General features: G+C 44.8%; 1 protein-coding gene across 1 annotated transcript in view; it reads left to right on the top strand.

The window, feature by feature from the left end:
• The first annotated feature begins 4,332 nt into the window (after positions 1-4,332).
• Positions 4,333-26,620, top strand: part of frmpd3 (FERM and PDZ domain containing 3) — a 223,975-nt gene continuing 201,687 nt past the window's right edge. Inside the window, exon 1 of the mRNA XM_041196152.1 lies at positions 4,333-4,480. Within this exon, the coding sequence (XP_041052086.1) occupies positions 4,333-4,480 (148 nt within the window). The remainder of the gene's footprint in view (positions 4,481-26,620) is intronic.

Below are 26,620 nucleotides of genomic sequence, written 5' to 3'. Positions count from 1 at the left end.
CAATACAGTGTGAAAAGCCGCCATCGTGGCCGACAGCTAAAACTATCTTTATCTTAGTGCCCACTACCCGCACTTCGTGCAAATCTGGGACGATTCTGCCCCTGGTCTGCTTAGCATCCCTTTACGCTTTCCCTTTAAAAAGCATAAGTGAAGTAGCAATTCATATTCAGAAACACAATCATCAAAAAATGTCCATTTAATCAACTAAGTGGACACGGAAAACAAACAAAATAAATAGCAAAAAAAATTCAGAAATTGTGTGAAAATGTTGCTAGAAATCTTACTTTGGAATTCTTTAAATACATTTTTATTAACTGCAACCTGGAACTTGCAGGCGGTGGTGTTCCCAAGTACCTGCTGCTTTTGACATTCTAGATGGTAGTGGTCATGGGTTTGGAAGGTGCTGTCGAAGGAACCTTGATGAATTCCTGCAGTGCATCTTGTAGATGGTACACACTGCTGCTACTGTGTGTCGGTTGCGGAGGGAGTGAATGTTTGTGGGTGTGGTGCCAATCAAGTGGGCTTTGTCCGGGACAGTGTCAAGCTACTTCAGTGTTGTGGGAGATGCACTCATCCAGGCAAGTGGGGAGTATTCCATCACACTCCTGACCTGTGCCATGTAGCTGGTGGAAAGGCTTTGGGGAGTCAGGAGGTGAGTTGCTCGTTACACGATTCCTAGCCTCTGACCTGCTCTTGTAGCCACAGTATTTATATGGCTAGTCCAGTTCAGTTTCTAGTCAATGGTAACCCCCAGAATGTTGATAGTGGGGGTTTCAGTGATGGTAACACCATTGAGCATCAAGGGGTGATGGCGGATATTCTCTTGTTGGAGATGATCTTTGCCTGACATTTGTGTGGCATGAATGTTACTTGACTTGGACAATATCCAGGCTTGGGCTGACAAGTGGCAAATCTTGCTGCATTTGGACATGGACTGCTTCAGTACCTGAGGAGTCGTGAATGGTGCTGAACACTGTCAGCGACCCACAACACATCAGCGAACATCCCCACTTCTGACCTTATGATGGAAGGAAGGTCATTGATGAAGAAGCTGAAGATGGTTGGGCCTAGGAAACTAGCCTGAGGAGCTCCTGCAGTGATGTCCTGGAGCTGAGGTGACTGACCTCTAACAACCACAACCATCTTCCTTTGTACTAGGTATGACTCCAATCAGCGGAGAGTTTTCCCCCCGATTCCCATTGGCTCCAGTTTCGCTAGGACTCCTTTATGCCACATTCTGTCAAATACAGCCTTGATGTCAAGAGCAGTCACTTTCACCTTATCTCGGGAGCTCAGCTCTTTTGTCCATGTTTGAACCAAGGTTGGAATGAGGTCAGGAGCTGACTGGCTCTGGCAGAAGCCAAACTGGGCATCAGTGAGCAGGTTATTGCTAACCAAGTGCCACTTGATAGCACTGTTGATTACCCCTTCCATTACTTTACTGATGGTCAAGAGTAGACTGATGGAGCTGTAATTGGCCGGGTTGGATTTGTCCTGCTTTTTGTGTACAGGACATACCTCAGCAATTTTCCACATAGCCGGGTAGATGCCAGTGGTGCAACTGCACTGGAACAGCTTGGCTAGGGGTGCAGCAAGTTCTGGAGCACAAGTCTTCAGTACTATTGTGGAATATTGTCAGGGCCCATAACCTTTGCAGTATCCAGTGCCTTCAGCCATTTCTTGATATCACATCAAGCGAATTGAATTGGCTTAAGACTGGCATCTGTGATGCTGGATGATACGGTGGAGGCCGAGATGGATCATCCACTGGGCACTTTGGGCTGAAGATTGTAGCAAATGCTTCAGCCTTATCTTTTGCATTGATGTACTGGGCTCCCCCATCATTGAGGATGGGGATATTTGTGGAGCCACCTCCTCCAGTGAGTTGTTTAATTGTCCACCACCATTCACGACTGGGTGTAAAAGGACTGCAGAGGTTAGATCTGAACTATTGGTTGCAGGATCGCTTAGCCCTGTCTATCACTTGCTGCTTGGCATACAAGTAGTCCTGTGTTATAGCTTCACCAGATTGACACCTCATATTTAGGTATGCCTGGTGCTGCCCCACTCAGAGTACATTAAGCACCCTTGCCACCCTCAGTGCTCCCTCCAAGTGTTGTTCAACATGGAGGAGTACTGATTCATCAGCTAAGGCAGGGCAGTACGTGGTAATCAGCAGGAGGTTTCCTTGCTCTGCCTGATGCTATGAGACTACATGGGGTCCGGAGTCAATGTTGAGGACTCCCAGGGCAACTCCCTCACGACTGTGCCACCACCTCTGCTGGGCCTGTCCTGCTAATGGGACAGGACATACCCAGGTGTAGTGATGTTGGTGCCTGGGACATTTTCTGTAAGGTATGATTCCATGCAAATGACTATGTCAGGCTGTTGCTTGACTAGTCTGTGAGACAGCTCTCCCAATTTTGGCACTAGCCCCCAGATATTAGTAAGGAGGACTTTACAGGGTTGACAGAGCTGAGATTGCTGTTGTCATTTCCAGTGCCTAGGTCGATGCCAGGTGGTCTGTCCAGTTTCATTCCTTTTTTGTGACTTTGTAGCGGTTTGCTAGGCCATTTCAGAAGGCAGTTAAGAGCAACCACATTGCTGTGGGTCTGGAGTCACATACAGGCAAAACCAGGTAAGGACGACAGATCTCCTTCTCTAAAGGACATTAGTGAACCAGGTGGGTTTTTATACCAATCGTTTCGTGGTCATCATTAGACTTTTAATTCAGATTTTTTATTGAATTCAAATTCCACCATCTGCTGTGGCAGGATTCAAACCCAGGTCCCGAGAGCATTACCCTGGGTCTCTGGATTACTAGTCTAGCGACAATACCACTACGCCATCGCCTCTCCCCAAGTTTAGAGATGGAACAACAGGTTTGCATCCAACATCCCACAGAAGGTACATGGCAACCACCCGAGGTGACAAGGATTTGTTCGGAACCAAGATCCTCTGACGTCATTACACACAAAGGCACAACAGTGAGGGATAACTTAGGACAAATCAGATCCATTCCAGCTCCTCAACCACCATACAGATCCCAAATGCGACCAGGAACAACATTCAAGAATTACAACCTCACAAATCGCTGCGAACAATTGAAAAAACCTCCAGTCGAGGTTACCATTACAAGGTCTGGACATGCCAGCAGATTACCCATACACTTTAGAGGCTCATAGATTCAAGAGTTCTATACAGTTATGTAACTGTGACTAAGCATGAACATGTATTGTAAATAGTTATACTTCTCTGGAAGTGTGGGGGGGGGGTGTTGTATTTTTTTAAAAAGGGGATGTTGGAATATGCCTTTAAAGGGATAGCAGCATGCCATCACTAGAAAGGAAGTGTGTTCATGTGAGCCAGCCTCAGTTTCACTTTGGCCTGTGAGCAGAACACCACACACACAGCTCTGTTGCTGATGTCTTCAAGTTTTATACCTTTATATAAATGTTCTTAAGTGCCAAGTCTAAATAAATTTAGGGAAGGTGGTGGCATAGTGGTGTCACTGAGCTAGTATTCCAGAGACCCAGGGTAATGCTCTGGGCACCTGATAGGTGGTGGAATTTGAATTCAATAAAACTCTGGAATTATAAGTCTTATGATGACCATGAAACCATTATCGATTGTCATTAAAAAAAACTTTAAGAAAGGATATCTGCTGTCCTTATCTGGTCTGATCTACATGTGACTCCAGACCCACAGCAATGTGCATGACTCTTACGTGCCCTCTGAACAAGGGCAATTAGGGATGGGCAATAAATGCTGGCCTAGCCAGTGATGCCCATATCCCATGAATAAATTAAAAAATTGAACCCAGAACATGTTTACCCAATCTCTTTTGAGTGATTGGTGCCTTTATATCATTATAACAACAAAACAATATTCAGGTATAACAAATTGGAAACATTTATTTTAAGCAGTCAAATTTGGGTGAAATTTAGAAAACATGAATCTCGAAAAACAGGCATCTCACCTCTGTTTCTTACACCAATTACCTCAAATGTGTGTGTTCTGGTTACCAAACCTTCTGCCACTGGAAGCAATTTCTCCTTACTTACTCTTCCAAAAATTTTCATGAACCCAGGATTGCAATTCTATAAAAATTAAACAGTTTTTTCTTAATTGTCTAACGACATGTCTTGAGTCCAAGGTATGTAAAGTTTCTGTGTTTTCTGAATACAAATATATCATCTTTAAATGAGCCTAAGACCAAGAAGTGGAAGATAATTTCAAGAGGAAGTAATTCTTAAGCTGCCACCTGTTTTGAGTAATAAATGGTGGCGTGAAGCATTATTGACTATTAATCTCTTCATTTGCAGTCATGTGATGCAAGCAGTATCTCTCAATGACATGGAATGTGACCACCTATCTGCCTTAGCCACTCGACAAGTGAAGATTAAACGGGACCCTGTCTACGGTTTTGGATTTGTGGCTGGTAGTGAGAAACCTGTGATAGTGCGAGCTGTGTCACCAGGTGAGATATGAAAGATTTTTGAGAATTCTGTTTTTATGCTCAAATGTTTAATCAGTCTTTGTCTAGCTTACATCCTCAGCTATCAATGAGGATTTACTTGTTCCTCATCTTATTGAGTCAAACTGTGTTAAAAGGCCAGCAGTTATTCTTACTACATGTTCTCCATTTCTTTTACCAATGGCTCATGATATAGTGGAATCACATAGTCAATAGCTGCCCTCAAGTACTTTCCTCTAGTGGATGATGTTCATGAGTGAACCAAGTGAACGTTAGCATGATATTAAACCATGGGGAAACCACAAGCTCCAACTTGCCCTACCCATAATCAACAGTGGGAAACTTGACTTTTTCACACTAATATTTCCATTTACGGATTTAAATTAATGAGGTTTGGGATACTTTGCAAAGTATAACAGAACTTTATTAGATTTCAAAACTGAGTTCTACTGGTTGAGACAACTGTTGTATTCCTGCTGTTCTTTAAAAATCAAAGCTTTGATGCATGTTGAAAGATGGTTTACAGTGAAATTAAATAATAGAGCACAAAAGCTGAGTCTTTGTTATATTTGAACAGCCATGTTCTATTTTTCAGTAACTTCCTTCAATTTATTTTCAAACTTTGCTGACCTGTGGTATCGATTCCTTGCTGAAATACAGTTGCCTTATTCCAGTGCCAACATGTAACTATGTGAGCCTTGGCAGTGAGTGCTGCCAGGCGATTTCATCACAAGGGCTAGCACAAAGGAGTCCAACCCTGACATCACATAACATCCATAAACATACAATTGAAAGAGGAGTCATTGGGAGGTATGGTAACATATTGAGGATGTTATTGGACTTGTAATTCAGATGCCTGGACTAATAATCTAGCAACATGAGTACAAATCCCACCATGGTAGTTGGGGCTTTAAATTCAATTATTTAAATAAAATCTGGAATAAGCATGGTGACCATGAAACTACTAGATTATTGTATAAACCCAACTGATCCACTAACCTTGTTTGCAGAAGGAAATCTGCCGTCCTTATCTGGTTTGACCTATATGTGACTCAAGACCCACAGCAATGTGGTTGACCCTTAACTTCCCTATGAAATGGTCTCTGTTATATTCTGCTCACCGCCACCTTCTGGAGGGCAATTTGCAATGGACAATAAATGTTGGCCAGTGATGCCCACATCCCATAAATGAATAAAAAAAGTGGAATCAGGAGCTGGAATCCTGATCACTTTACTCCTTTATAATCCAAGTACACTTAAGTCAATTATAGCACCTTTATTGGCAGCAATAGTTAAATTGAGCCCGAGATCACCATGGTTCAATTAAATAAAAACAAAAAAACTGCGGATGCTGGAAATCCAAAACAAAAACAGAATTACCTGGAAAAACTCAGCAGGTCTGGCAGCATCGGCGGAGAAGAAAAGAGTTGACGTTTCGAGTCCTCATGACCCTTCGACAGAACTTGAGTTCGAGTCCAGGAAAGAGCTGAAATATAAGCTGGTTTAAGGTGTGTGTGTGGGGGGCGGAGAGATAGAGAGACAGAGAGGTGGAGGGGGTTGGTGTGGTTGTAGCGACAAACAAGCAGTGATAGAAGCAGAATATCAAAAGATGTCAACAACAATAGTACAATAGAACACATAGGTGTTAAAGATAAAGTTGGTGATATTATCTAAACGAATGTGCTAATTAAGAATGGATGGTAGGGCACTCAAGGTATAGCTCTAGTGGGTTTTTTTTTTTATTTTATATAATGGAAATAGGTGGGAAAAGGAAAATCTTTATAATTTATTGGGAAAAAAAAAAAGAGAAGGGGGAAACAGAAAGGGGGTGAGGATGGGGGAGGGGACTCACGACCTAAAGTTGTTGAATTCAATATTCAGTCCGGAAGGCTGTAAAGTCCCTAGTCGGAAGATGAGGTGTTGTTCCTCCAGTTTGCGTTGGGCTTCACTGGAACAATGCAGCAAGCCAAGGACAGACATGTGGGCAAGAGAGCAGGGTGGAGTGTTAAAATGGCAAGCGACAGGGAGGTTTGGGTCATTCTTGCGGACAGACCGCAGGTGTTCTGCAAAGCGGTCGCCCAGTTTACGTTTGGTCTCTCCAATGTAGAGGAGACCACATTGGGAGCAACGAATGCAGTAGACTAAGTTGGGGGAAATGCAAGTGAAATGCTGCTTCACTTGAAAGGAGTGTTTGGGTCCTTGGACGGTGAGGAGAGAGGAAGTGAAGGGGCAGGTGTTGCATCTTTTGCGTGGGCAAGGGGTTGTGCCATAGGAGGGGGTTGAGGAGTAGGGGGTGATGGAGGAGTGGACCAGGGTGTCCCGGAGGGAGCGATCCCTACGGAATGCCGATAAGGGGGGTGAAGGGAAGATGTGTTTGGTAGTGGCATCATGCTGGAGTTGGCGGAAATGGCGGAGGATGATCCTTTGAATGCGGAGGCTGGTGGGGTGATAAGTGAGGACAAGGGGGACCCTATCATGTTTCTGGGAGGGAGGAGAAGGAGTGAGGGCGGATGCGCGGGAGATGGGCCGGACACGGTTGAGGGCCCTGTCAACGACCGTGGGTGGAAAACCTCGGTTAAGGAAGAAGGAGGACATGTCAGAGGAACTGTTTTTGAATGTAGCATCATCGGAACAGATGCGACGGAGGCGAAGGAACTGAGAGAATGGGATGGAGTCCTTACAGGAAGTGGGGTGTGAGGAGCTGTAGTCGAGATAGCTGTGGGTGTCGGTGGGTTTGTAATGGATATTGGTGGACAGTCTATCACCAGAGATTGAGACAGAGAGGTCAAGGAAGGGAAGGGAAGTGTCAGAGATGGACCACGTGAAAATGATGGAGGGGTGGAGATTGGAAGCAAAATTAATAAATTTTTCCAAGTCCTGACGAGAGCATGAAGCAGCACCGAAATAATCATCGATGTACCGGAGAAAGAGTTGTGGAAGGGGGCCGGAGTAGGACTGCAACAAGGAATGTTCCACATACCCCATAAAGAGACAGGCATAGCTGGGGCCCATGCGGGTACCCATAGCCACACCTTTTATTTGGAGGAAGTGAGAGGAGTTGAAGGAGAAATTGTTCAGCGTGAGAACAAGTTCAGCCAGACGGAGGAGAGTAGTGGTGGATGGGGATTGTTCGGGCCTCTGTTCGAGGAAGAAGCTAAGGGCCCTCAGACCATCCTGGTGGGGGATGGAGGTGTAGAGGGATTGGACGTCCATGGTGAAGAGGAAGCGGTAGGGGCCAGGGAACTGGAAATTGTTGATGTGACGTAAGGTGTCAGAGGAATCACGGATGTAGGTGGGAAGGGACTGGACAAGGGGAGAGAGAAGGGAGTCAAGATAACGAGAAATGAGTTCTGTGGGGCAGGAGCAAGCTGAGACGATCGGTCTACCGGGGCAGTTCTGTTTGTGGATTTTGGGTAAGAGATAGAAGCGGGCCGTCCGAGGTTGGGCAACTATCAGGTTGGAAGCTGTGGGAGGGAGATCCCCAGAGGAGATGAGGTCAGTGACAGTCCTGGAAACAATGGCTTGATGTTCAGTGGTGGGGTCATGGTCCAGGGAGAGGTAGGAGGAAGTGTCTGCGAGTTGACGCTCAGCCTCCGCGTGGTAGAGGTCAGTGCGCCAGACAACAACAGCACCACCCTTGTCAGCGGGTTTGATGACAATGTCAGGGTTGGACCTGAGAGAATGGAGTGCAGTAAGTTCAGAGAGAGACAGGTTAGAATGGGTGAGAGGAGCAGAGAAATTGAGACGACTAATGTCGCGCCGACAGTTCTCAATGAAAAGATCGAGAGAAGGTAAGAATCCAGAGGGAGGGGTCCAGGTGGAGGGAGAATATTGAAGATGGGTAAAAGGATCCGTTGAACTGGGAGAGGACTCCTGCCCAAAGAAGTGAGCCCGGAGACGAAGACGGCGGAAGAAGAGTTCAGTATCATGCCGAGCCCGAAATTCATTGAGGTGAGGGCGTAAGGGTATGAAACTAAGTCCTTTGCTGAGCACTGAACGTTCAGCATCTCCTTTCTCAGTGACTGTCTCCGTCTCCGACTTACCCCACATGGATTTCAACTGAAATTCCACCCCTCATGTTTCGAACCCACCCAGGATTACAGGTATCTCCGGGACATAAAACGTTTCTCGGACTGCTGTTCCCGTCACATTCTGAAATCCACTCTCAGTGCCATGCGCCGCCATATGAACACACTCGACCTCTCCCTCCAGCAGCACCGCCGTACCCTTTTTCAAAGCTGCGCGTGCCCCCAGTTTCATTTTATCCTTCGGCTCATCCGACGCCTCAACAAGAAACTTTTTCTCTTTCTCTCAAGTGCTAAGGAACGCAAGCTCCAACAACTCATCGACACCAACACCCATCTAGGACCCTCCACCCCTGCCTGTCCCTCCGTCCCCACCCCATCTTCCAATCCCAACCCCAGCCGTGTATTCACTATACCCCCTGACCTTCCCCTCTCCGATGCTGAACGTTCAGTGCTCAGCAAAGGACTTAGTTTCATACCCTTACGCCCTCACCTCAATGAATTTCGGGCTCGGCATGATACTGAACTCTTCTTCCGCCGTCTTCGTCTCCGGGCTCACTTCTTTGGGCAGGAGTCCTCTCCCAGTTCAACGGATCCTTTTACCCATCTTCAATATTCTCCCTCCACCTGGACCCCTCCCTCTGGATTCTTACCTTCTCTCGATCTTTTCATTGAGAACTGTCGGCGCGACATTAGTCGTCTCAATTTCTCTGCTCCTCTCACCCATTCTAACCTGTCTCTCTCTGAACTTACTGCACTCCATTCTCTCAGGTCCAACCCTGACATTGTCATCAAACCCGCTGACAAGGGTGGTGCTGTTGTTGTCTGGCGCACTGACCTCTACCACGCGGAGGCTGAGCGTCAACTCGCAGACACTTCCTCCTACCTCTCCCTGGACCATGACCCCACCACTGAACATCAAGCCATTGTTTCCAGGACTGTCACTGACCTCATCTCCTCTGGGGATCTCCCTCCCACAGCTTCCAACCTGATAGTTGCCCAACCTCGGACGGCCCGCTTCTATCTCTTACCCAAAATCCACAAACAGAACTGCCCCGGTAGACCGATCGTCTCAGCTTGCTCCTGCCCCACAGAACTCATTTCTCGTTATCTTGACTCCCTTCTCTCTCCCCTTGTCCAGTCCCTTCCCACCTACATCCGTGATTCCTCTGACACCTTACGTCACATCAACAATTTCCAGTTCCCTGGCCCCTACCGCTTCCTCTTCACCATGGACGTCCAATCCCTCTACACCTCCATCCCCCACCAGGATGGTCTGAGGGCCCTTAGCTTCTTCCTCGAACAGAGGCCCGAACAATCCCCATCCACCACTACTCTCCTCCGTCTGGCTGAACTTGTTCTCACGCTGAACAATTTCTCCTTCAACTCCTCTCACTTCCTCCAAATAAAAGGTGTGGCTATGGGTACCCGCATGGGCCCCAGCTATGCCTGTCTCTTTATGGGGTATGTGGAACATTCCTTGTTGCAGTCCTACTCCGGCCCCCTTCCACAACTCTTTCTCCGGTACATCGATGATTATTTCGGTGCTGCTTCATGCTCTCGTCAGGACTTGGAAAAATTTATTAATTTTGCTTCCAATCTCCACCCCTCCATCATTTTCACGTGGTCCATCTCTGACACTTCCCTTCCCTTCCTTGACCTCTCTGTCTCAATCTCTGGTGATAGACTGTCCACCAATATCCATTACAAACCCACCGACACCCACAGCTATCTCGACTACAGCTCCTCACACCCCACTTCCTGTAAGGACTCCATCCCATTCTCTCAGTTCCTTCGCCTCCGTCGCATCTGTTCCGATGATGCTACATTCAAAAACAGTTCCTCTGACATGTCCTCCTTCTTCCTTAACCGAGGTTTTCCACCCACGGTCGTTGACAGGGCCCTCAACCGTGTCCGGCCCATCTCCCGCGCATCCGCCCTCACTCCTTCTCCTCCCTCCCAGAAACATGATAGGGTCCCCCTTGTCCTCACTTATCACCCCACCAGCCTCCGCATTCAAAGGATCATCCTCCGCCATTTCCGCCAACTCCAGCATGATGCCACTACCAAACACATCTTCCCTTCACCCCCCTTATCGGCATTCCGTAGGGATCGCTCCCTCCGGGACACCCTGGTCCACTCCTCCATCACCCCCTACTCCTCAACCCCCTCCTATGGCACAACCCCTTGCCCACGCAAAAGATGCAACACCTGCCCCTTCACTTCCTCTCTCCTCACCGTCCAAGGACCCAAACACTCCTTTCAAGTGAAGCAGCATTTCACTTGCATTTCCCCCAACTTAGTCTACTGCATTCGTTGCTCCCAATGTGGTCTCCTCTACATTGGAGAGACCAAACGTAAACTGGGCGACCGCTTTGCAGAACACCTGCGGTCTGTCCGCAAGAATGACCCAAACCTCCCTGTCGCTTGCCATTTTAACACTCCACCCTGCTCTCTTGCCCACATGTCTGTCCTTGGCTTGCTGCATTGTTCCAGTGAAGCCCAACGCAAACTGGAGGAACAACACCTCATCTTCCGACTAGGGACTTTACAGCCTTCCGGACTGAATATTGAATTCAACAACTTTAGGTCGTGAGTCCCCTCCCCCATCCTCACCCCCTTTCTGTTTCCCCCTTCTCTTTTTTTTTTTTTTCCCAATAAATTATAAAGATTTTCCTTTTCCCACCTATTTCCATTATATAAAATAAAAAAAAAAAACCCACTAGAGCTATACCTTGAGTGCCCTACCATCCATTCTTAATTAGCACATTCGTTTAGATAATATCACCAACTTTATCTTTAACACCTATGTGTTCTATTGTACTATTGTTGTTGACATCTTTTGATATTCTGCTTCTATCACTGCTTGTTTGTCGCTACAACCACACCAACCCCCTCCACCTCTCTGTCTCTCTATCTCTCCGCCCCCCACACACACACCTTAAACCAGCTTATATTTCAGCTCTTTCCTGGACTCGAACTCAAGTTCTGTCGAAGGGTCATGAGGACTCGAAACGTCAACTCTTTTCTTCTCCGCCGATGCTGCCAGACCTGCTGAGTTTTTCCAGGTAATTCTGTTTTTGTTATGGTTCAATTAAAGACTGGATAAATGCGCTGAACACATTAGGAAAGTTCTAGGTTGTTGTGTTCAAGTAGATTTGGAAAAATAGAACAGAGTGCAGATGAAAAATTAGCCTTGTTTTCTTTCAAAGTTATCAGTGTGCTTTCCCAAATACTCCACTATTAATTACACTGTCTAGAACTGAGTCATATAGGCAAGGCCAGATGCCAAGTTTGATTCCCTGTCTATGCTGCAAGGCTGATCTCAGCCAAGGAAGCAATTAGCCTATATAATTAGCCTCAGTATCCCTGACCTAGGCAGAGGTTGGGATGAGCCAATGGTCCCTCTCCTGATGGCTATCCAATATCTTCCTACTGGAAAATCTGTGCTAGCATGCAGGATCTGGCTCAGCTTTGATAATCCCCATGGTAAATTAATCTGATGACAGTCCCTGTAAATGAAGAATGGCTGCTTGGGAGAGGTATAAGGTATCTGCTGGTGCATGTGATACCATAGCCCAGGATCTTGAGACAAGGAGGAGAAACAATGGAGGGAAAAACTAGAGTGGTTTATATATCTTTTAATTAATGTTGTTTGAAACATTTTGGTGCAGTGGTGTGTGTAATGTTCCCAGCTTTGACTGGCATTTTGATCATGGCATGCAGGAAAAATGATGGATCTGGTACAAATAGAGCCAGCATATTCCTCTTACACATGTGCTGCTTCTGTGTAACCATTAGCTCCCAAGTGTTTACCACTAATAATAAGTGAAAATACAGCCTCCCATAATGCCAGGCCTAAAAATTCAATAACTTCACTCATCATACCTCTCTCAAATGATAAAATGTTAGTAGTTTTAGAAATAAAAAGTGTCATTTTATTTTCCACATGAATTAATTTATTTTTAAGTTGTATTAACTGTATGAAGTATAAAGTCTCAGCTACCAATCAGGTATCTAGAATTCACGCACTTAATAAATGGTAAGTTGTGGGAAGGCTAAATAGTACATATTGTGGAACACTACCAACACCACGGAATATTGCAGAAGTGTAATCTGATCTAGATGTTCAGATGATAGTTGGCTTTGTGATTTATGATGTTGATTCCTAATTAATTTACGTCATTGGAACCACGCCGCAATGTATACTATTCCTCATATAATGTAAAAAAAAAAGAATTGGTTTAACACTAGCTTGTTCCAAGACCAAGGCAAAGAAGCTTCGCCCTAAGATTCCCCACGCTCCCTGCTTATTCGTCTGTACAGTCACATGATCCCCACAACAGTAAGAAATGGTTTAACCTACAATTGTCACATTCCTCCCCCTTTAGTTTTGTTTTACCTTCTTATTTACCAAAAACAACTTAACCCATATTATATACAATTCATGCCATTATAAATTTAGTCTTTGAGGTTTTCAGATTCGAGTAGAGCAACGCAACTCTACAATTGGAGGTTTTTCCATTGGATCGATTTGAACAGGAACTGCAGCTTCAGAGACATCCCTAGGCAATGGCAGTTCAGAATTATTTACTTCAACAGAGACATCAGGTATGTCTATCCTTTGTCAATCTGGCACCTCAAGAGTCGAAGTCTCAGCTTCAATTTCAGGTGGATTAACTGGTTGTTGGAAGGTTTCTCGGCTTCAGAAATGATCCACGTGTTTCATAACAATCCTGTTTTCCACTTCTACTTGATAAGGTAAAGGTCCTGTTTCAGAGACAATTGAACCAGGGACCCATCTCGGTCCCGTTGCAAAATTTCAGACAAAAACTGTCTCTCCCATGGTAAACTCGCGACCTTTACTGTGAACATCATGATTCACTTTCTGACTACCCTGGTTTCTCTCCACCTTCCCCTCTAAATTAGAGAATAATAGACTCGATCTTGTATGAAGTCGGCACTTCAGCAACAATTCTGAAGGTGTTAAACTAGTGGTCACATGACGAGTTGTGCATTGCTGAACAGGAATCTTGAAATTCTTGTTTCTAACATTCCATCTGTTAGTTTCTTCATGCCTGTTTTAAAGGTTTGTACTGCTCTTTCTGCCAACCCATTGGACGAGGGATGATACGACGCTGATCTGACGTGTTTAATCCCATTTAGGCTCAAAAATCATGGGAATTCAATGCTAGTGAAAGCAGCACCACTGTCTGACACAATAGCTTCAGGTAAACTATGAAGACTGAAACTCTGGCGCAGTGTTTCAATGGTTGCGGATGAAGTAGGTGATCTCACTTCAAACATGTCCATCCATTTGGAATGTGTGTCGATAATCAAAAGAAACATGGTACCTAGAAATAGACCTACATATTCTATGTGCAGTCTAACCTAGGGTCGACCAGGCCACACCCACTAATGCAGTGGAGCTGAAATGGGCAACGTCTGCTGTTGTTGGCACTGGAGACAGTGCACTATGAAGTTCTTCTAATAATGGTTCTCTTCCTTGCACAGGGATAACGATGCTTACTCCCCATAACAAGATACCATCTTGACAACTCAGTTCGGATCTACAGGTAAAGAATAGTTTTAATTCTTCAGAGATTTGTGCATTTGACCATCCTTGGAATACCTGTTCACAGACCCTTGCTAAAATTGGATCCTGATTTGTCCAATTCTTTATCTGTCTTGTGCAGACTGGTGAGGAGTCCAGGAAATTCAATGCAAGTACCAACTCTGGGAGGTACTGGTACATGTGTAATGCTATCGGGCAAAGCGAGACAATTGAGGGCATCTGCATTCGCTATATGCACACCTGGACAGTGCATAAATGTGTACTCGTATGCCGAAAAAATTAAATCCGATCTTTGAATTCTAGCAGAGGCTATCAGCTGGATTGCCTTATCTTCACTAAACAACCCTAAAAGTGGTTTGTGGTCTGACGCTATGGTCAAGTGTCGACCGTGCAGATATTGATGGAACTTCTTTCCTTCAAATAAAATAGATAAGCCCTCTTTTTCAACCTTTCTCAGCTGCAGAAAAAGTTCTGGATACATATCCTACTGGCTTTTCAGCTTTAATTTTTTTTTTCTTTTTGTGTTTGCCACAGGGTTTTGTCTCATCCTTCATTTTGATTTCATAGTCGGCCAAATTGCTCTCTGGTGAAATCTTAACTTGGTTCAGTTCAGGGTTGAGTTACCCATTTGCAACTTGGAAAGTTCCATGACTTTTCCTTCTAACGTCTCTTTCGCCTCAACCAACTGATTCTTCAGTTCTTTGGTCTCTTTGTATCTTTTGGCTTCCTCTTGGAACACCGAACACTGTTGGGTTTTTTCTTCCAATTGCTATTCAGTTGGTTCAAAGTGGCACTGTATTTGTTTAGCTTCTTTTCATGACTTTCCTGTGGAACCAACTCTGATCTGTGGGATCCTTGTTTCCTGTGAAGGTCCTTCAGTTCTTCTATCCCAATCCAAAAGACACCATCATATTGCCTGGCCAACTCAGAATTTCTTCTTGTCCTGACCTGAAAAATTACTGATCAATTTAGTTTGATTTCTTTCAACCAATCACAGTTCAGAAGGCTAGGTCCTCCTCCTGTCACAATTACTGGCAGCTGAGCTGTCTGTTGTCTGTATGATACAGGTACAGAGGTGATGCCTTTCACCTGTATTGCTTCTCCTATATGTGTTTTTAACTGAGCAGTGGCTTTCTCCAAACTCAATGGCAGGGTATTTTCACTGAGATAATTAAAAATGTGCTCTCACACCACTATGGTCGATGCTCCTGTGCTGACTTCCAGGAGCAGAGGCTTTCCATTTACTTGAAGTGTAACAGTGATTAGTTCAGTTTTCCTGGCCTTCAGGTTGTGTAGGGAATAAACGTCAGCCTCAATAATTTCTGGCTTTTCTATGTTGTTCATTTCATTTAACTTGACCTGATGCCTGAATGCTGCCTGGTTGTAGTTCTGCACTGTTTAACAACATGTCCTTTTTTGTGGCAGTAGTAGCATTCTGCTTCTTTAAATCTACAGACTTTGGGTGCATGATTTCCCCCACAACAGTAACACTTTAACTTTTGGCTTATTGGTGAGCTGCTTTCAGAATTTCTTTTTTATTTTTCTACCAGTAGGGACCGTGCCCCCCTATCTTCCCGCCACGCCCGGCAGCAGATTCCCGCCCCAGCTGCAAAACGGCACCATGTTGCACACTCTGCTAAGCCTGCGTGTCCCTCTCAATACTCTCCATTGCTAGCGCAATCTCCATGGTGCATCTTCTGCAAGCAAATGGTGCTGAATGGCGTCGTTGTTTATGCTGCAAACCAAACGATCTCACAACATGTTGTTTAAAGCATCACCGAGGTCACAGTGCTCCATTAACTGTTTTAACTTCACAATGTATGGTGTGATTGACTCACTGGGGGCCCTTACTAAAGAGTTAAACTTGAGTCTTTGCATGATTACGAAGGGTTTAGGCTAAAATTGTCCCTTCACAAGGTCTACTAGCTCGGTGAAGGATCTGGAATTTGGCACGTTCGGAGCCGTCAAACTATGGATTAGATTACACGTTTTGCTCCCGCAGACACTTCGGAGAATTGACTTTTGTTTCTCCTCCGCCGTTATTTCGTTAGTCACGAAGTAGAAACTTAATGTAGATATCTATGTATTGACTCCAGTCCTTGACGGATGAGTCATGTGGGTTAATTCTGCCAAAGAGAGGTACTGCTGGTGAGCATACTTCTTTTCTTTCTTCTCTTAAAAAAGTCAAATTACTCACAGTCACAAGGCAAGGTGTCACATCGGTGCTGTTCATCCTCTTGAGGTGCAGCATGGGTTTCTTGGAAGAAACAGTAAACTTTATTTACAGACTCCTGATAAGACTACATGCTTGTTCCAAGACCAAGCCTAAGAAGCTCTACACCTAAGATTTCCTGCGCTTAGGGCTGATTAGTCATGATCCCCATAACAGTAAGGAATTGTTTAATTTACAATTACTACAGATGGCAATGAATTATTCAGACCTAAATAGTCACAGTTTCAGTCCCTGCCTGCAAGGGGGTTAGCTGTGCTCAGCTGTGGCAGTGGTTAAGGTGCCATCTTTGATTTCAGTGCCCTCTGTTAGGAAGGAGAAAGCTCAGGCAGAGATCCCACCCTTGAATGTTGTTTAATGATTCTTGCTGGAGCATATATATAGCTGTTGTGTAGACAGGGTGCACAGTGGGCTGGCAGCCTTCTGGCACAGCATGCACAGCAAGTCATGTTGGGATGAGGGCCCATGTGGGCGATCCTTACGTACACCAGAAGCAGCTGAATCTTTGCTATCCTGATGTCACACAACCTTACTAGTTGATGTGATGTCCATTACCCAAATTTGGACCTCACAGGTCCATTGTACGAATTTGTTCATCACTTAACAAAGAATAGGCATTCAGCTGCAAAAGATATCCAACACTAGCATTACCTAAAAGGTACAGGCACCCAATTTACAGCTAAGGTATCTTTTAAGAACGTCTGCTATTGCAAACTGTCTGGAAGTGCTCTGGAGCATTTCTTGAGGTGTTTTGGTGAGTTCCTGGATTTGGCAGAGAGTATTTGTTATCGACTTGATTTTCTAGACAGATTTTCCAGACATAAGAAAGTGAATTTTATAGGGCTTCAGCAGCAGTTACATGCTTCCATCATGAATTACAACTAGACACAAACACCGTGCCCTCCTCAACCCCCCTTAAGGGTCCCCTGCGCTTTGGGCTGATTTGTTCACACTGTCACGTGATACTACACAGTACAATAAGTCTTAAAGCTAAAGCTACTACATTCCTCCTCCTTTAAATTTTTCTTTTTACGATTTGTATTTACAAGAACAACTACATTGCGGGGAGGCGATGGCATTGTGGTATTGTCGCTGGATGAGTAATCCAGAGACCCAGGGTGCTGGTCTGGGGACTCAGGTTTGAATCCCGTCACGGCAGATGGTGGAATTTGAATTCAATAAAAATCTGTAATTAAAAGTCTAAGGGTGACCATGAAACCATTGTCAATTGTTGTAAAAACCCATCTGATTCACAAATGTCCTTCAGGGAAGGAAATCTGTCGTCCTTACCTGGTCTAGCCTACATGTGACTCCAGAACCACAACAAGCCATTTAGTTGTAATAAACCCCTACAAAGCCACAAAGGAATGAAACCGAGCAGACCACCCGACAACAGAGTTGCAGCCCCATCAATCCTGAAAAGTCCTCCTGACTAATATCTGGGAGCTAGTGCCAAAATTGGGGAGCTGTCTCGCAGACTAGTCAAGCAACAGCCTGACAATCATTCTCATGGAATCATAACTTACAGATAAAGTCCCAGATTCTACCATCACCACCCCTAGGTATGTCCTGTCCACTAGCAGGGCAGACCCAGCAGAGGTGGCAGCACAGTGGCATACAGCCGTGAGGGAGTTGCCCTGGAAGTCCTCAACATTGACTCCGGACACCAGGAAGTCTCATGGCACCAGGTCAAACATGGGCAAGGAAACCACCTGCTGATTACCATGTACTGCCTTCCTCTCAGCTGATGAAATAGTGCTCCTCAATGTTGAAAATCACTTGGAGGAAGCACTGGAGGATGGCAAGGGTGAAGAACTTCAATGACTATTGCCAAGAGTGGCTCGGTAGCGCCCCTACTGGCCGAGTCCTAAATGACATAGCTGCTGGACTGGGTCTGCAGCAGGTGGTGAGGGAACCAAGAGGGGAAAATATATTTGACCTCATCCTCATCAACCTGCCTGCTGCAGATGAATCTGTCCATGACAGTATCAGTAGGAGTGACCACGCACAGTCATTGTAGAGATGAAGTCCCACCTTCACATTGAGGATACCCTCCAGCGTGTTGTGTGGCACTACCACTATGTTAAATGGGATAGATTTCAAACAGATCTAGCAACTCAAGACTGGGCATCCATGAGGCACTGTGGGCCATCAGCAGCAGAATTGTACTAGAACACAATCTGTAACCTCATGGCCCGGCATATTCCCCACTGCACCATTACCATAAAAGGCAGGGGGTCAACTCTGGTTCAATGAAGAGTGCAGGAGAGCATGCCAGGAGCAGCACCAGGCATACCTAAAAATGAGGTATCAACCTGGTGAAGCTATAACACAGGACTACTTGCATGCCAAAAAGCATAAACAGCAAGTGATAGACAGATCTAAGCGACCCCACAACCAATGGATCAGATATAAGCTCTGCAGTCCTGCCACATCCAGTTGTGAATGGTGGTGCGCAATTAAACAATTCACTGGAGGAGAACATTCCACATCCTCAATGATGGAGGAGCCCAGCACATCAGTGCAAAAGATAAGGCTGAAGCATTCGCAACAATCTTCAGCCCAAAATGCTGAGTGGACCTCCGGAAGTCCCCAGCATCACAGATGCCAGCCTTCAGCCAATTCGATTCACTCCACGTGATATCAAGAAACAGCTGAAGGCACTGGATATTGCAAAGGCTATGAGCCCTGGCAATATTCCAGCAATAGTACTGAAGACTTGTGCTCCAGATCTTGCCACGCCCTTAGCCAAGCTATTCCAGTACAGCTACAACATTCTTATCTGCCCGGCTATGTGGAAAATTGCCAGGTATGTCCTGTACACAAAAAGCAGGACAAATCCAACCTGGCCAATTACCGCCCCATCAGTCTACTCTTGATCGTCAGAAAAGTAATGGAAGGATCTTCAACAGTGCTATCAAGCGGCACTTGCTTAGCAATAACCTGCTCACTGATGCTCAATTTGGCTTCCGTGGTTGTTGGAGGTCAGTCACCTCAGCTCCAGGACATCAATGCAAGATTTCCTCAGGGTAGTGTCCTAGGCCCAACCATTTTCAGCTGCATCATCAATGGTCAGAAGTGGGGATGTTCGCTGATGATTGCACCATGTTCAGCACCATTCACGGCTCCTCAGATACTGAAGCAGTCCATGTCCAAATGCAGCAAGACCTGGACAATATCCAGGCTTGGGCTGACAAGTGGCAAGTAACATTCATGCCACACAAGTATTAGGCAATGAGCATCTCCAACAAGAGAGGATCCAACCATTGTCCCTTGATGTTCAATGGCATTATCAGCACTGAATCCCCCACTATCAGCGTTTGGGGGTTACCATTAACCAGAAACTGAACTGGACTAGCCATATAAATACTGTGGCTATAAGAGCAGGTCAGAGGCTATGAATCATGCGACGAGTAACTCACTTCCTGACTCCCCAAAGCCTGTCCACTATCTACAAGACACAAGTCAGGAGTGTAATCAAATACTCCCCACTTGCCTGGATGAGTAGCAGCTCCCACAACACTGAAGAAGCTGGACACCGCTTGATTGGCACCACATCCACAAACATTCACTCCCTCCACTACCGACACGCAGTAGCAGCAGTGTGTACCATCTACAAGATGCACTACAGGAATTCACCAAGGCTGCTTAGACAGAACCTTCCAAACCCAAAACCTCTACCATCTAGAAGGACAAGGGCAGCAGATAGACGGGAACACCACTGCCTGGAAGTTCCCCTCCAAGTCACTTGCCATCCTGACTTGGAAATATATTGCTGTTCCTTCACTGTTGCTGGGTCAAAGTCCTGGAACTCCCTTCCAAACAGCACGGTGGGTGTACCTACACCAAATGGACTGCAGCAGTTCAAGAAGGCAGCTCACCACCACCAACTAGGGATGGGCAATAAATGCTGGCCCAGCCAGCAAAGCCCACATCCCATAAATGATTTTTTTTTTTTTAAATAACATTACAGATATATACACAGGTTATGAAATTATAAGTTCAGTCTCTCAGGTGGTTTTCTGATCCAGGTGGAAAGTTGTAGCTCCAGTCCTTTCCAAATCTCTTACTGAATGTTCATTTTCTGGAGCTGCAGCAGTGTCAGCTACCTCCTCAGGCACAGGCAATTCAGTGTTATCCACTTGGACAGAGACATCTGGTATGTCTATTCATGGTTGATCAATCACAACGGGGACTACAGGTTCTCCAATGGTTACAAGTGGAATATAGGGTATCTCCCTTCTTCTCAAATGATCCACACGTTTTCGGTGATCTGGCCCTCCACTTCTCCATGGTAGAACAACAGTCTGGTCACAGAAACCATTACACCAGGTAACCAACTCAATCCACCACCAAAGTTTCGTACAAATACACTGATGGTCAATTCTTGCTCCTAACTTTGCAAATCATGAGTCACTTTTTGATTCACGTGACTGTTCTCTACCTTCCCCTCCAAATTGGGAATTACCAGGTTTAAGCCCGTATGAAGGCAGCACTTCATAAGTAATTCTGAAGGTGTTTTATCTGTAGTAATGTCGGGGGTTGCTCACTGTCTTTTTTGAAGTATCTTCCATTGTCTTCTTCTGTCTACTACAGAGTTTAGTCTCACATTCATTTTGACTTCACAGTTGGCCAGACTTCTCTCAGACGAAGCCTCAACTTGGTTCAGTTCAGGGGTTGAGCTGCCCATGGAACCCACTTGCATTTTGGAAAGTTCTACAACTTTCCCTTCTAATGCCTCTTTTGTCTCACTCAGCTGATTCTTCAGCTCTTCTGTCTCCTGGCTTCCACCTGCAACCTTGGACACTGCTGTGTCTTCTCTGCCAACTGGTTCTTCAGTTTGTTCAGAGTGACGTTAAATTCATTCTGCTTCTCTTCATAATTTTCCAGAGTTACAAACTTTGACCCGAGGGATTCTTGGAGTGTGTGAAGGTCTTTCAACAGGAAGCTCAGTTGTTTCATCTTGAATTTTGTAATTCAACAGAGTCCCCATGAATTTCTTCTGCTGTACCCCCTTGCTTCAGTTTAAGACAGTCTTTATTTCCTCAGCAACAAAAACAAAAAAGCGCTGGAAAAACTCAAACAGGTCTGACAATTCGAAGAAGGGTCATACGGACTCGAAACGTTAACTCTGTCTTTCTCTCCACAGATGCTGTCAAACCTGCTGAGTTTTTCCAGCATTTTTTGTTTTTGTTTCAGATTTCCAGCATCCACAGTATTTTGCCTTCATTTCCTCAGGTTGCTGAATGGTTCCTTTTGCAGCCTTTTAAGGTCCTTTGACTTTCCAGGATCACTCAGAAGTACCTTACCTTGTTCCTTTTCCAACTCAGGAACTTTTCCGGCTTCCTTTTGAAATCTCACTGGCCAATCAAGGTTAATTTTCCTCAACCAATCACAACCGAGAAGGCTTGGTCCTTTACCTTCTACTACAATCACGGGGAGCTGTGCTGCCTGGTACTTGTAATAAACAGGTACAGTGGTAATAACTTGTATGCCTTCACCAGTATATATTTTCAATTTAGCTGGTCTACTCCACATTCAATTGTTGAGTACCCTTGTTGAAGCATTTGAACATGTGCTCCCCGACTACAGTGGTTGATGCACCAGTATCCACTTCCATATTTAAAAGGTTTTCCATTGGCTTGCAGAGTAACAGTGATTGGCTCTGTTTTCCCTACTTTCACATTAAATAGAGAATAAACATCGGAATTAGTGGTTCTGGTTCTTCCACATTATGTACTTCCAGCAGTTTAGTTTGCAGACTGGGAGTCTATCTCAATCTTTCTTTACATTCAGTATGTGCCCTCTTTTATGACACGACTGACACTCCACTTTAAAATGGCAAGTTTCAGGAATATGGTCCCTTCCACATCGGTAACAATTCATTTTCAGATTTGTTGCTGAGCTGTCTCCTATATACTTTTAAAAGCAAGGTAGCAGGAGCTGTCTCCCGCTTTGCCGCTGACTCCCTGGTTTTTGCGCCACACCAGGCGGTCTGTTCCCGCCCCCAACTGAAAAAGAGCACCATTTTGTGCACCCTGTAAAGCCTGCAAATCCCACTCGGTGCTTTCCATCGCAAGCACCATTTCCAATGCACTTTTAAAACCAATATTTACTTCAGCTAATAACTGTCACTGAATGGCATCATTGTGCACATCACAGACCAAATGATCCCATAACATATTGTTTAGGGTCTCCCCCAAAGTCACAATGTTCAGTTAGCTGTTTCAACTTCGCTACGTATGTTGCTATGGTTTCCCCCGGAGCTCTTACTCTCAAATTAAATTTGAACCTCTGCATGATTACAGAGGGTTTGGGTTGAAAATGACCCTGTACGAGGTCTACAAATTCGCTGAAGGTCTTCAAATCGGAAGCATTCTGGGCCGTCAAACTATGGGTTAAATTATAAGTTTTACTCCCATAGATGCCTAGGAGAATTGCTTTCCTTTTTTCCTACACCATTATTTTGTTTGCTTGGAATAAGAAACCGAGGCATTCTTATACTTTGACTCCAATCCTTTGTGGATGAGTCGAAGGGGTTGGGTCCATCCTGCCAAAAGGTGGCATACCTGGTGAGTATATTTTTCCTTTCTTCTGTATAAAACAAGATACTCACATTCATTGGGCGAGGGACAGCGCCGGAACCAATTTATCCTCATCGCCAGTTGTTATAGACTTGATTTTCCAGACAAGTTTCTCATAAGAAACAGTAAACTTCAGCAGCAGTTACACGCTCCCATCAAGAACCACAACTAGACACAAACTCCCCATGCTTAGGGCTGATTTGTTCACACTGTCACATGATACCACACAGTACAATAAGTCTTAAAGCTACAGTCACTACATTCCTTAAAGCTACAGTTGCTACAGTGTTGCTCACAGGGAAGGCAGGGGACCAGGTGACCTGTCCACACAAGGACTGCAACAAGTATGATGCTGCAGCATAACAGGAAGATGGAGCAGAGACTGCGGAGAGGGCAAGCTCTGTATGGTGTCCTCTGCCAAGTTGCAGCTTAAGTCTATACAATGACAGGAGACTGTCAGGCAGGCTAACAAATGCACCCAGCATCTCAGTGTGCATGCCCATTTGACACTCCCCTGTAGGATCAAGGCCCTCTCCTGAGTCCCCTGGAACAGTATTGGTCTGCAATCTTATCCTTTCAGTGGGCTGTTAAATGAACCATCCTTTACTCCTGGCCCAACTACAGCCAACATCCAATAACTCACCACATGCTGATCTCAACTGTAAACAAGCTTCCAGGGTATGTACAGTGCTAGTATCTGAGCGGTGGCTGAGAATGTCAGATTAAGTGACAACACATCTTCATTAATGGTGTGCTGTTACTCTTTCCTCCTGGGGCAGCTGTAGCTGCGCAGATGGCAGTTCATGGTGTCTGAAAGCAGAAAATCAGAAGAAGGTTGGCATGAGGAAACGAGGATGGGGAGGGACGTAAGAGGTCTGTGGTGTCACCAGCAGCAGCTTGCTCATCATGTCAGATAACAGGATGAGGATGAGCTAGAGTTGAGAAGGACAAAAGGCAGGACCACACTAACATCCTCAATGTTCTCAGTGACACCAGATGGCACAGGCTTTGTTGCAACCAATATTTGGAGAGCCACCTCTTCCATAAGGCTCAAGACATGCAGACATCTTTATTTCCCTCAATGTTTCCCTCCCTTTGCTTCTTTCTATTGTGTACCACCTTGTCCTGCAAAGGATAGAATGTCAATGATTCTGTTGCACTGTGTTTGGGTTTTATGCCTCCCAAAGCTGAATAGTTGAAGGTATGTGGAGGCTGCAAGAGATGGGTATGAGGCTGACAGCATTGGTAGGTATGTGAGGATGAATTATTTGGATGTTAAACAACAGTCCTAAATGCCAGGGGTTGCTGATGGGGGTGTGACACATGCATTGAACAGATTGAGAGGCTGGTGGAGTAGTGGATGGGAGATGTAATGTGAAGTTACATTCACTGACCTAGGCCTCCTGCAAGAAACCATTAGACTCCTTGTGGCACTGCGGCCTGGTCCTCAGGTCCAGACGCTGGGAATTGAACTCCCTGACCATCTGATCCTAATACCTTCTGAGGGTCTCCTTGAGGATCTCCTGACCCCCTGTGGAACTATGGCATTTCTCCTCCACACCACTTTCACCGCTAAAGCCTTCAGCACTTCATCTGTGAATCTGGAGCCCCCTCTCTGCTCATGTATTACATTTTCCTTGTCTAGAATTACAGCAATAGTATTAAACAGCAGCTTCCTCTCATTTAGTGCAGCTTTGCTTTAAGAGACAGATTGCCTTTAAGAGGAATAGATTGGCTGCATCAGATGTGATCCATAGGCAGCCAGCAGCATGGTAACCACAGGGCCCTATCATAGAGATGAGGTGGCAGAAGCAAATTTGTGTGCTGCCCACTTCCAAGATTGGTGCAGGCAGTTCAGAAGTCACAAAGTCCGCACACAATTATTGGCACTATCCTATTTTTAGAGCTGATGGTATATATCAATATGGAGAATGACCACTTTATCACGTTTCAAAGACTGGTGAGACCAGTTGTTCTTGCTGTGCCTCAACAAGAATTGGCATCTTTTGCAGAGGGCAGGAGAGAAAATTGAAGAGGAAATAAAAGTACTTTAACTAGAGAGCTGGTAAATTTAAAAACTGCAGATTATAATCAAATAAAAATGGTTGTCAAAAGATTAGAAGGCTGATAGTTTACTATAATCTGTTGGTGCATTTCAGGTAGGCAAGGCAATGTAATCTGGCAGTTTGGACAACATTTCCAGACCTCTTGGACAGTCATATACTCATAGGCATCATTTATTCCCTGAAACAAACTGCAACATATTTCTTCATTGTATCATAATTACAATTTTGAGCTATATAGGAGAATGTTTAATATATCTTTATTTCAGTCCAAAAATGCTACTCCATTTTTCAAAGGATTAAAGTCACTTGGATAGATTGTCAACTTGCCACTTAAGTGTAAAACAACTTTGCCAATCACCACCCATTATAGAAAGCAAAAGATTCATTTTTCCAGTTGTAAATAAATATTGGAAATCATTTCAGTAGAAATATAGATTGTGTTGTTTCTAGAATGGATGCCGATCTGTAAAGCGAGTAGCAAGTTGAATTCTACCCCAGTGTTTCTTAGCAAAAGTGGTTTGTTAGACTGTGACAATAGCTGTGCAGCTTGTTTGGTTAATAACTAGTTTGTTTGGTCACAAGGTAGAATGTAGCCCTTCGAGCCTCCTTCGTCATTCAATAAGATCATGGTTGATCTGATTGTGGTCTTAACTCCACTTTCCTGTCTGCCCCCCTATAACCATTGACTGACAAGAACACAAGTGATAGGAGCAGGGGTACACCATATGGCCAGTTGAGCATGTTCTGCCATTCAATACGATCATGGTTGATCTTGGGCTCCAAGTCCATTTTCCCATCCACTCCCAAAATCCCTTAATTCCCTAAGCTGGTAAATTTAAAAACTGCAGATTATAATCAAATAAAAAGAGACCAAACATCTGTCTATCCCAGCCTTAAATGTATTCAACGATGGAGCACCACAACCTTTTGGATTAGAGAATTCAACCCTTTGAGTGAAATATTTTCTCCCCATCTCAATCTTAAATGATTAGCCTCTTATCTGGAGATTGTTTCTGTTGGTTGGGGAGTCTAAAACACAGGGGCACAATCTCTCAACATCTACCCTAACATGCCCCTTCAAAATTTTGTAGGTTTCAATGAGATCACCTCTCACTCTTCTAAACTCCAGAGAATATAAACCCAATTTACTCAGCCTCTCACGATAGGACAATTCCCTCATTCCATCCACCCCAATTTAGTGAACCTTCATTTTACAGCCACCAATGCAAGTATATCCTTTCTTAAATGTGAAGACCTAAACTGCACATGTTATTCCAGATGTGATCCCACCAAAGCCCTGTACAGTTGTAGTAAGACTTCTTTTACTCCAATCCCTTTACAATAAAGGCCGACATGCCATTTGCCATCCTAATTGCTTGCTGCACCTGCAAGCTAATTTTCTGCATTTTTTTTATACGAGCACACCCATCAACACTTACAAGTTTCACACCTTTTAAAAAATATTTTGCTTTTCCATTCTTATGACCAAAGTGAATAACTTCACACTTCCCTACATTATATTCCATCTGCCATCTTTTTTGCCCACTCACTAAACTTGTCATTATCTTTGCAGCCTCTGTGTCCTCCCCACAGCTTACCTTCCCACTTAGCTTAGTATCATCAGCAAACTTTAATACATTACTCTCTGTCTCTTTATCTAAGT

The sequence above is a fragment of the Carcharodon carcharias genome, chromosome 9 (assembly GCF_017639515.1).
Source record: "Carcharodon carcharias isolate sCarCar2 chromosome 9, sCarCar2.pri, whole genome shotgun sequence".
NCBI classification, from domain to species: domain Eukaryota; kingdom Metazoa; phylum Chordata; class Chondrichthyes; order Lamniformes; family Lamnidae; genus Carcharodon; species Carcharodon carcharias.
Note: the sequence above shows the minus strand (reverse complement) of the source record. Positions and strands in the feature narration are given on the sequence as shown.